The sequence below is a fragment of the Oncorhynchus keta genome, unplaced genomic scaffold (assembly GCF_023373465.1).
Source record: "Oncorhynchus keta strain PuntledgeMale-10-30-2019 unplaced genomic scaffold, Oket_V2 Un_contig_15866_pilon_pilon, whole genome shotgun sequence".
In the NCBI taxonomy this organism is placed as follows: Eukaryota; Metazoa; Chordata; class Actinopteri; order Salmoniformes; family Salmonidae; genus Oncorhynchus; species Oncorhynchus keta.
The window spans coordinates 63,165-74,552 of NW_026279564.1; the positions used below are offsets into that span (position 1 = coordinate 63,165).

General features: G+C 49.7%; 1 protein-coding gene across 1 annotated transcript; it reads right to left on the reverse strand.

The window, feature by feature from the left end:
• Nucleotides 1–7,066: 7,066 nt before the first annotated feature.
• On the reverse strand, nt 7,067–9,506 carry LOC127919145 (uncharacterized). The gene is made up of 7 exons (XM_052502559.1): nt 9,280–9,506; nt 9,026–9,220; nt 8,901–8,993; nt 8,141–8,437; nt 7,972–8,034; nt 7,354–7,719; nt 7,067–7,085 (listed from the first exon to the last, which is right to left on the reverse strand). Exons 1-6 carry the CDS (start codon nt 9,445–9,447, stop codon nt 7,564–7,566), a joined length of 972 nt encoding a protein of 323 aa, XP_052358519.1. The 5' UTR covers nt 9,448–9,506; the 3' UTR covers nt 7,067–7,085; nt 7,354–7,563.
• Between the last annotated feature and the right edge of the window lie 1,882 nt (nt 9,507–11,388).

Below are 11,388 nucleotides of genomic sequence, written 5' to 3' on the forward strand. Positions count from 1 at the left end.
CAGTCCTCAGTGTTGCTGTGTTAGAACCAGATAACCAGTCCTCAGTGTTGCTGTGTTAGGAACCAGATAACCAGTCCTCAGTGTTGCTGTGTTAGAACCAGATAACCAGTCCTCAGTGTTGCTGTGTTAGAACCAGATAACCCAGTCCTCAGTGTTGCTGTGTTAGAACCAGATAACCAGTCCTCAGTGTTGCTGTGTTAGAACCAGATAACCAGTCCTCAGTGTTGCTGTGTTAGAACCAGATAACCAGTCCTCAGTGTTGCTGTGTTAGAACCAGATAACCAGTCCTCAGTGTTGCTGTGTTAGAACCAGATAACCCCGTCCTCAGTGTTGCTGTGTTAGAACCAGATAACCAGTCCTCAGTGTTGCTGTGTTAGAACCAGATAACCAGTCCTCAGTGTTGCTGTGTTAGAACCAGATAACCAGTCCTCAGTGTTGCTGTGTTAGAACCAGATAACCAGTCCTCAGTGTTGCTGTGTTAGAACCAGATAACCCCGTCCTCAGTGTTGCTGTGTTAGAACCAGATAACCAGTCCTCAGTGTTGCTGTGTTAGAACCAGATAACCAGTCCTCAGTGTTGCTGTGTTAGAACCAGAGCAACCAGTCCTCAGTGTTGCTGTAAAAGAACCAGATAACCAGTCCCTCAGTGTTGCTGTGTTAGAACCAGATAACCCCGTCCTCAGTGTTGCTGTGTTAGAACCAGATAACCAGTCCTCAGTGTTGCTGTGTTAGAACCAGATAACCAGTCCTCAGTGTTGCTGTGTTAGAACCAGATAACCCTGTCCTCGGTGTTGCTGTGTTAGAACCAGATAACCAGTCCTCAGTGTTGCTGTGTTAGAACCAGATAACCCCGTCCTCAGCGTTGCTGTGTTAGAACCAGATAACCAGTCCTCAGTGTTGCTGTGTTAGAACCAGATAACCAGTCCTCAGCGTTGCTGTGTTAGAACCAGATAACCAGTCCTCAGTGTTGCTGTGTTAGAACCAGATAACCCCGTCCTCAGTGTTGCTGTGTTAGAACCAGATAACCAGTCCTCAGTGTTGCTGTGTTAGAACCAGATAACCAGTCCTCAGTGTTGCTGTGTTAGAACCAGATAACAAGTCCTCAGTGTTGCTGTGTTAGAACCAGATAACCAGTCCTCAGTGTTGCTGTGTTAGAACCAGATAACCAGTCCTCAGTGTTGCTGTGTTAGAACCAGATAAACCAGTCCTCAGTGTTGCTGTGTTAGAACCAGATAACCAGTCCTCAGTGTTGCTGTGTTAGAACCAGATAACCAGTCCTCAGTGTTGCTGTGTTAGAACCAGATAACCAGTCCTCAGTGTTGCTGTGTTAGAACCAGATAACCAGTCCTCAGTGTTGCTGTGTGTTAGAACCAGATAACCAGTCCTCAGTGTTGCTGTGTTAGAACCAGATAACCAGTCCTCAGTGTTGCTGTGTTAGAACCAGATAACCAGTCCTCAGTGTTGCTGTGTTAGAACCAGATAACCAGTCCTCAGTGTTGCTGTGTTAGAACCAGATAACCCAGTCCTCAGTGTTGCTGTGTTAGAACCAGATAACCAGTCCTCAGTGTTGCTGTGTTAGAACCAGATAACCAGTCCTCAGTGTTGCTGTGTTAGAACCAGATAACCAGTCCTCAGTGTTGCTGTGTTAGAACCAGATAACCAGTCCTCAGTGTTGCTGTGTTAGAACCAGATAACCAGTCCTCAGTGTTGCTGTGTTAGAACCAGATAACCAGTCCTCAGTGTTGCTGTGTTAGAACCAGATAACCAGTCCTCAGTGTTGCTGTGTTAGAACCAGATAACCAGTCCTCAGTGTTGCTGTGTTAGAACCAGATAACCATCCTCAGTGTTGCTGTGTTAGAACCAGATAACCAGTCCTCAGTGTTGCTGTGTTAGAACCAGATAACCAGTAACCTCCTCAGTGTTGCTGTGTTAGAACCAGATAACCAGTCCTCAGTGTTGCTGTGTTAGAACCAGATAACCAGTCCTCAGTGTTGCTGTGTTAGAACCAGATAACCAACCCCGTCCTCCTCAGTGTTGCTGTGTTAGAACCAGATAACCAGTCCTCAGTGTTGCTGTGTTAGAACCAGATAACCAGTCCTCAGTGTTGCTGTGTTAGAACCAGATAACCAGTCCTCAGTGTTGCTGTGTTAGAACCAGATAACCAGTCCTCAGTGTTGCTGTGTTAGAACCAGATAACCAGTCCTCAGTGTTGCTGTGTTAGAACCAGATAACCAGTCCTCAGTGTTTGTCCTCAGTGTTGTGTTAGAACCAGATAACCAGTCCTCAGTGTTGCTGTGTTAGAACCAGATAACCAGTCCTCAGTGTTGCTGTGTTAGAACCAGATAACCAGTCCTCAGTGTTGCTGTGTTAGAACCAGATAACCAGTCCTCAGTGTTGCTGTGTTAGAACCAGATAACCAGTCCTCCCCAGTGTTGCTGTGTTAGAACCAGATAACCTAGTCCTCAGTGTTGCTGTGTTAGAACCAGATAACCCCGTCCTCAGTGTTGCTGTGTTAGAACCAGATAACCAGTCCTCAGTGTTGCTGTGTTAGAACCAGATAACCAGTCCTCAGTGTTGCTGTGTTAGAACCAGATAACCCCGTCCTCAGTGTTGCTGTGTTAGAACCAGATAACCCGTCCTCAGTGTTGCTGTGTTAGAACCAGATAACCAGTCCTCAGTGTTGCTGTGTTAGAACCAGATAACCAGTCCTCAGTGTTGCTGTGTTAGAACCAGATAACCAGTCCTCAGTGTTGCTGTGTTAGAACCAAAGTGTTGCTGTGTTCAAATCAAATCAAATTTATTTATATAGCCCTTCGTACATCAGCTGATATCTCAAAGTGCTGTACAGAAACCCAGCCTAAAACCCCAAACAGCAAACAATGCAGGTGTAAAAGCACGGTGGCTAGGAAAACTCCCTAGAAAGGCCAAAACCTAGGAAGAAACCTAGAGAGGAACCGGGCTATGTGGGGTGGCCAGTCCTCTTCTGGCTGTGCCGGGTAGAGATTATAACAGAACATGACCAAGATGTTCAAATGTTCATAAATGACCAGCATGGTCGAATAATAATAAGGCAGAACAGTTGAAACTGGAGCAGCAGCACAGTCAGGTGGACTGGGGACAGCAAGGAGCCTTCATGTCAGGTAGTCCTGGGGCACGGTCCTAGGGCTCAGGTCAGTTGAAACTGGAGCAGGAGCATGGCCAGGTGGACTGGGGACAGCAAGGAGTCCTCATGTCAGGTAGTCCTGAGACATGGTCCTAGGGCTCAGGTCCTCCGAGAGAGAGAAAGAAAGAGAGAAGGAGAGAATTAGAGAACGCACACTTAGATTCACACAGGACACCGAATAGGACAGGAGAAGTACTCCAGATATAACAAACTGACCCTAGCCCCCGACACAAACTACTGCAGCATAAATACTGGAGGCTGAGACAGGAGGGGTCAGGAGACACTGTGGCCCCATCCAGGACACCCGGACAGGGCCAAACAGGAAGGATATAACCCCACCCACTTTGCCAAAGCACATCCCCCACACCACTAGAGGGATATCTTCAACCACCAACTTACCATCCTGAGACAAGGCCGAGTATAGCCCACAAAGATCTCCGCCACCTACAGTGTTGCTGGGGCAACCCAGACAGGCCGACCACAACAGTGAATCAACCCACCCAGGTGACGCACCCCCCAGGGACGGCACGAGAGAGCCCCAGCAAGCCAGTGACTCAGCCCCGTAACAGGAACCAGATAACCAGTCCTCAGTGTTGCTGTGTTAGAACCAGATAACCAGTCCTCAGTGTTGCTGTGTTAGAACCAGATAACCAGTCCTCAGTGTTGCTGTGTTAGAACCAGATAACCCCGTCCTCAGTGTTGCTGTGTTAGAACCAGATAACCAGTCCTCAGTGTTGCTGTGTTAGAACCAGATAACCCCGTCCTCAGTGTTGCTGTGTTAGAACCAGATAACCTCGTCCTCAGTGTTGCTGTGTTAGAACCAGATAACCAGTCCTCAGTGTTGCTGTGTTAGAACCAGATAACCCCGTCCTCAGTGTTGCTGTGTTAGAACCAGATAACCAGTCCTCAGTGTTGCTGTGTTAGAACCAGATAACCAGTCCTCAGTGTTGCTGTGTTAGAACCAGATAACCCAGTCCTCAGTGTTGCTGTGTTAGAACCAGATAACCAGTCCTCAGTGTTGCTGTGTTAGAACCAGATAACCAGTCCTCAGTGTTGCTGTGTTAGAACCAGATAACCAGATAGAATAATGAACCAGGGTCATATTCATTATGGCACAAAAGCAAAACGTTTTGTGGCGGAATACGAAAATGTTGTTTTTATTATTGGACAAGTTCAAGCAGCCCCTCCCGGTTTCAGTCTGTTTTCTCTCTCGATTGGTAACAAATGGGTGTTGCTGCGAGAGGAATGTGCCCTTTGGGACTCATCCGGATAATAATGCACTATAGGGCCCTGGACAACAGTGTTTATAGGGTCCAACCAGTAGTGCACTATAGGGTCCTGGACAACAGTAGTGCACTATAGGGTCCTGGAACAGTAGTGCACTATAGGGTCCTGGACAACAGTAGTGCACTATAGGGCCCTGGACAACAGTAGTGCACTATAGGGCCCTGGACAACAGTAGTGCACTATAGGGCCCTGGACAACAGTGTGCGCTATAGGGTCCTGGACAACAGATAGGGCTATAGGGTCTGGACAACAGTAGTGTGCTATAGGGTCCTGGACAACAGTAGTGCGCTATAGGGTCCAGGGACAACAGTAGTGCGCTATAGGGTCCTGGACAACAGTAGTGCGCTATAGAGGTCCTGGACAACAGTAGTGCTATAGGGCCCTGGACAACAGTAGTGTGCTATAGGGTCCTGGACAACAGTAGTGCGCTATAGGGTCCTGGACAACAGTAGTGCGCTATAGGGTCCTGGACAACAGTAGTCTATAGGGTCCTGGACAACAGTAGTGCGCTAGGTCTGGACAACAGTAGTGCACTATAGGGCCCTGGACAACAGTAGTGTACTATAGGGTCCTGGACAACAGTAGTGCACTATAGGGCCCTGGACAACAGTAGTGTACTATAGGGTCCTGGACAACAGTAGTGCACTATAGGGCCCTGGACAACAGTAGTGCACTATAGGGTCCTGGACAACAGTAGTGCACTATAGGGTCCTGGACAACAGTAGTGCACTATAGGGTCCTGGACAACAGTAGTGCACTATAGGGTCCTGGACAACAGTAGTGCACTATAGGGTCCTGGACAACAGTAGTGCACTATAGGGCCCTGGACAACAGTAGTGCACTATAGGGTCCTGGACAACAGTAGTGCACTATAGGGTCCTGGACAACAGTAGTGCACTATAGGGTCCTGGACAACAGTAGTGCACTATAGGGTCCTGGACAACAGTAGTGCACTATAGGGCCCTGGACAACAGTAGTGCACTATAGGGTCTGGACAGTAGTGCACTATAGGGTCCTGGACAACAGTAGTGCACTATAGGGTCCTGGACAACAGTAGTGCACTATAGGGTCCTGGACAACAGTAGTGCACTATAGGGTCCTGGACAACAGTAGTGCACTATAGGGTCCTGGACAACAGTAGTGCACTATAGGGCCCCTGACAACAGTAGTGCACTGCACTAATAGGGTGCCCTTGGGACTCATCACAATGTTCAGTGCTGCTGTAGGACTCTGTTGAAGCGATGTGTGATCTCACTGGGCCCCAACGATACCATCATCTCCGCTACACTGGGGCCTTGCTGCAGAGAGAGAGAGAGACAGAGCGAGAGACAGAGACAGAGCGAGAGACAGAGACAGAGAGAGACAGAGACAGAGCGAGAGACAGAGACAGAGAGACAGAGACAGAGAGACAGAGACAGAGCGAGAGACAGAGACAGAGCGAGAGACAGAGACAGAGACAGAGCGAGAGACAGAGACAGAGCGAGAGACAGAGACAGAGACAGAGCGAGAGACAGAGACAGAGCGAGAGACAGAGACAGAGCGAGAGACAGAGAGACAGAGCGAGAGACAGAGAGAGACAGAGCGAGAGACAGAGAGACAGAGCGAGAGACAGAGAGACAGAGCGACAGAGAGAGAGAGACAGAGCGACAGAGAGACAGAGAGACAGAGAGACAGAGAGACAGCGAGAGACAGAGAGACAGAGAGACAGAGAGACAGAGAGACAGAGAGAGACAGAGAGCAGAGAGAGAGAGAGAGAGAGACAGAGAGAGAGACAGAGACAGAGAGAGAGAGAGACAGAGAGAGACAGAGACAGAGACAGAGACAGAGACAGAGACAGAGACAGAGACAGAGAGAGACACAGAGACACAGAGAGAGAGAGAGAGAGAGAGAGAGAGAGAGAGAGAGAGAGAGAGAGACAGAGAGAGAGAGAGAGAGAGAGAGAGAGAGAGAGAGAGAGAGAGAGAGAGAGAGAGCAGAGAGAGAGAGAGAGAGAGAGAGCGAGAGACAGATGGATGAGGAAGAAACATCCTTTTTAAGAGCTGTGCAATCAGGACAGGACAGCAATCAAACAAAACTTCTGTTTTTTTATCCACACTGTCATTGTGGTGCTTTCTTTTCGCCGTCTGTCTCTGTTCCGCCTCCCTCTCTCCTACCTGTAGTCTGAGGGCCAGTCTCTCCTACCTGTAGTCTGAGGGCCAGTCTCTCTCCTACCTGTAGTCTGAGGGCCAGTCTCTCTCCTACCTGAGTCTGAGGGCCAGTCTCTCTCCTACCTGTAGTCTGAGGGCCAGTCTCTCTCCTACCTGTAGTCTCAGTCTCTCTCCTACCTGTAGTCTGAGGGCCAGTCTCTCTCTCCTACCTGTAGTCTGAGGGCCAGTCTAGTCTGAGGGCCAGTCTCTCTCCTACCTGTAGTCTGAGGGCCGGTCTCTCTCCTACCTGTAGTCTGAGGCCGGTCTCTCTCCTACCTGTAGTCTGAGGGCCAGTCTCTCTCCTACCTGTAGTCTGAGGGCCAGTCTCTCCTACCTAGTGAGGGCCAGTCTCTCTCCTACCTGTAGTCTGAGGGCCAGTCTCTCTCCTACCTGTAGTCTGAGGGCCAGTCTCTCTCCTACCTGTTGTCTGAGGGCCAGTCTCTCTCCTACCTGTAGTCTGTGGGCCAGTCTCTCTCCTACCTGTAGTCTGAGGCCAGTCTCTCTCCTCTGTAGTCTCTGAGGGCCAGTCTCTCTCCTACCTGTTGTCTGAGGGTCAGTCTCTCTCCTACCTGTAGTCTGAGGGCCAGTCTCTCTCCTACCTGTAGTCTGAGGGCCAGTCTCTCTCCTACCTGTAGTCTGAGGGCCAGTCTCTCTCTCCTACCTGTAGTCTGAGGGCCAGTCTCTCTCCTACCTGTAGTCTGAGGGCCCTCTCTCCTACCTGTAGTCTGTGGGCCGGTGTCTTTCCTACCTGTAGTCTGAGGGCCAGTCTCTCTCCTACCTGTAGTCCTGAGGGCCAGTCTCTCGCCTACCTGTAGTCTGAGGGCCAGTCTCTCTCCTACCTGTAGTCGCCTGAGGGCCAGTCTCTCGCCTACCTGTCGTCTGAGGGCCAGTCTCTCTCCTACCTGTAGTCTGAGGGCCAGTATCTCCTCTACCTGTAGTCTGAGGGCCAGTCTCTCTCTACTACCTGTAGTCTGAGGGCCAGTATCTCCTCTACCTGTAGTCGGAGGGCCAGTCTCTCTCCTACCTGTAGTCGGAGGGCCAGTCTCTCTCCTACCTGTAGTCTGAGGGCCGGTGTCTCTCCTACCTGTAGTCTCCGGTGTCTCTCCTACCTGTAGTCTGAGGGCAAGTCTCTCACTCCTACCTGTAGTCTGAGGGCCAGTCACTCTCTCCTACCTGTAGTCCGCTGAGGGCCAGTCTCTCTCTCCTACCTGTAGTCTGCTGAGGGCCAGTCTCTCTCCTACCTGTTGTCTGAGGGCCAGTCTCTCTCCTACCTGTAGTCCGCTGAGGGCCAGTCTCTCTCCTACCTGTAGTCTGAGGGCCAGTCTCTCTCTCCTACCTGTAGTCTGAGGGCCAGTCTCTCTCCTACCTGTAGTCCGCTGAGGGCCAGTCTCTCTCCTACCTGTAGTCTGAGGGCCAGTCTCTCTCCTACCTGTAGTCTGAGGGCCAGTCTCTCTCCCTTCTCTCTCTCCTACCTGTAGTACGCTGAGGGCCAGTCTCTCTCCTACCTGTAGTCCGCTGAGGGCCAGTCTCTCTCCTACCTGTAGTCCGCTGAGGGCCAGTCTCTCTCCTACCTGTAGTCCGCTGAGGGCCAGTCTCTCTCCTACCTGTAGTCTGCTGAGGGCCAGTCTCTCTCCTACCTGTAGTCCGCTGAGGGACAGTCTCTCTCCTACCTGTAGTCCGCTGAGGGACAGTCTCTCTCCTACCTGTAGTCCGCTGAGGGACAGTCTCTCTCCTACCTGTAGTCCGCTGAGGGCCAGTCTCTCTCCTACCTGTAGTCCGCTGAGGGCCAGTCTCTCTCCTACCTGTAGTACGCTGAGGGCCAGTCTCTCTCCTACCTGTAGTCCGCTGAGGGACAGTCTCTCTCCTACCTGTAGTCTGAGGGCCAGTCTCTCTCCTACCTGTAGTCTGAGGGCCAGTCTCTCTCCTACCTGTAGTCTGAGGGACAGTCTCTCTCCTACCTGTAGTCTGAGGGACAGTCTCTCTCCTACCTGTAGTCTGAGGGACAGTCTCTCCTACCTGTAGTCTGAGGGCCAGTCTCTCTCCTACCTGTAGTCTGAGGGCCAGTCTCTCTCCTACCTGTAGTCCACTGAGGGTCTCTCTCCTACCTGTAGTCCACTGAGGGACAGTCTCTCTCCTACCTGTAGTCCGCTGAGGGACAGTCTCTCCTACCTGTAGTCCGCTGAGGGACAGTCTCTCTCCTACCTGTAGTCCGCTGAGGGACAGTCTCTCTCCTACCTGTAGTCTGAGGGCCAGTCTCTCTCCTACCTGTAGTCCGCTGAGGGACAGTCTCTCTCCTACCTGTAGTCTGAGGGCCAGTCTCTCTCCTACCTGTAGTCCGAGGGCCAGTCTCTCTCCTACCTGTAGTCCGCTGAGGGCCAGTCTCTCTCTACCTGTAGTCCGAGGGCCAGTCTCTCTCCTACCTGTAGTCCGCTGAGGGCCAGTCTCTCTCCTACCTGTAGTCCGCTGAGGGCCAGTCTCTCTCCTACCTGTAGTCCGCTGAGGGCCAGTCTCTCTCCTACCTGTAGTCCGCTGAGGGACAGTCTCTCTCCTACCTGTAGTCCGCTGAGGGACAGTCTCTCTCCTACCTGTAGTCTGAGGGCCAGTCTCCTACCTGTAGTCCGCTGAGGGCCAGTCTCTCTCCTACCTGTAGTCCGCTGAGGGACAGTCTCTCTCCTACCTGTAGTCCGCTGAGGGACAGTCTCTCTCCTACCTGTAGTCCGCTGAGGGCCAGTCTCTCTCCTACCTGTAGTCCGCTGAGGGCCAGTCTCTCTCCTACCTGTAGTCCGCTGAGGGCCAGTCGTATAATCTTCATAACATCTCTGTATTTAGTGTTGCTGGTCTTCTTAGCCAGAGTCTTCAGTTCTACACTGAGCTGGTGACTGTCAGTCCTGACCTCCTTTCAGTTCCATCACCTACACAGAGACGGACATGGGACACGGACATGGGACACGGACATTCGGAGACCGGACATGGGACACCATGGGACACCATGGGACACGGACATGGGACACGGGACACGGACATGGGACACGGGACACGGACACGGGACACGGACACCATGGGACACGGACATGGGACACGGACATGGGACACGGACAGAGACGGACATGGGACACATGGGACACATGGGACACGGACATGGGACAGGACACGGACATGGGACAGGGACACGGGACAGGCCGTTAACACCAAGACCTGTTAACAGTACACGGTAGTAAACATGTTGAATCAATTAAAACATGAGACATAACTGACAGTCATGTCATTTTCAGAAATGCTTTGTTCATTAAAAGGACACTGTCACTTAACTTCTGACAAACAAACCTGACTACATTGCCAGGGAACTAGTAGTAGTTTTAGTTAACAGTAGTAGTAGTAGTTATGTATGAACCAGAGTAGTCCTGTTAGTCTGTAGTAGTTATGGTATGAACCAGAGTAGTCCTGTTAGTCTGTAGTAGTTATGGTATGAACCAGTCCTGTTAGTCTATAGTAGTTATGGTATGAACCAGAGTAGTACTGTTAGTCTGTAGTAGTTATGGTATGAACCAGAGTAGTCCTGTTAGTCTATAGTATATGAACCAGAGTAGTCCTGTTAGTCTGTAGTATATGAACCAGAGTAGTCCTGTTAGTCTAGTAGTTATGGTATGAACCAGAGTAGTCCTGTTAGTCTGTAGTAGTTATGGTATGAACCAGAGTAGTCCTGTTAGTCTATAGTAGTTATGGTATGAACCAGAGTAGTCCTGTTAGTCTGTAGTAGTTATGGTATGAACCAGAGTAGTCCTGTTAGTCTGTAGTAGTTATGGTATGAACCAGAGTAGTCCTGTTAGTCTGTAGTAGTTATGGTATGAACCAGAGTAGTCCTGTTAGTCTGTAGTAGTTATGGTATGAACCAGAGTAGTCCTGTTAGTCTATAGTAGTTATGGTATGAACCAGAGTAGTCCTGTTAGTCTGTAGTAGTTATGTTATGAACCAGAGTAGTCCTGTTAGTCTGTAGTAGTTATGGTATGAACCAGAGTAGTCCTGTTAGTCTGTAGTAGTTATGGTATGAACCAGAGTAGTCCTGTTAGTCTATAGTAGTTATGGTATGAACCAGAGTAGTCCTGTTAGTCTATAGTAGTTATGGTATGAACCAGAGTAGTCCTGTTAGTCTGTAGTAGTTATGGTATGAACCAGAGTAGTCCTGTTAGTCTATAGTAGTTATGGTATGAACCAGAGTAGTACTGTTAGTCTGTAGTAGTTATGGTATGAACCAGAGTAGTCCTGTTAGTCTATAGTAGTTATGGTATGAACCAGAGTAGTCCTGTTAGTCTGTAGTAGTTATGTTATGAACCAGAGCAGTCCTGTTAGTCTGTAGTAGTTATGGTATGAACCAGAGTAGTCCTGTTAGTCTATAGTAGTTATGGTATGAACCAGAGTAGTCCTGTTAGTCTGTAGTAGTTATGTTATGAAACCAGAGTAGTCCTGTTAGTCTGTAGTAGTTATGGTATGAACCAGAGTAGTCCTGTTAGTCTGTAGTAGTTATGGTATGAACCAGAGAAGTCCTGTTAGTCTATAGTAGTTATGGTATGAACCAGAGTAGTCCTGTTAGTCTATAGTAGTTATGGTATGAACCAGAGTAGTCCTGTTAGTCTGTAGTAGTTATGGTATGAACCAGAGTAGTCCTGTTAGTCTATAGTAGTTATGGTATGAACCAGAGTAGTCCTGTTAGTCTATAGTAGTTATGGTATGAACCAGAGTAGTCCTGTTAGTCTGT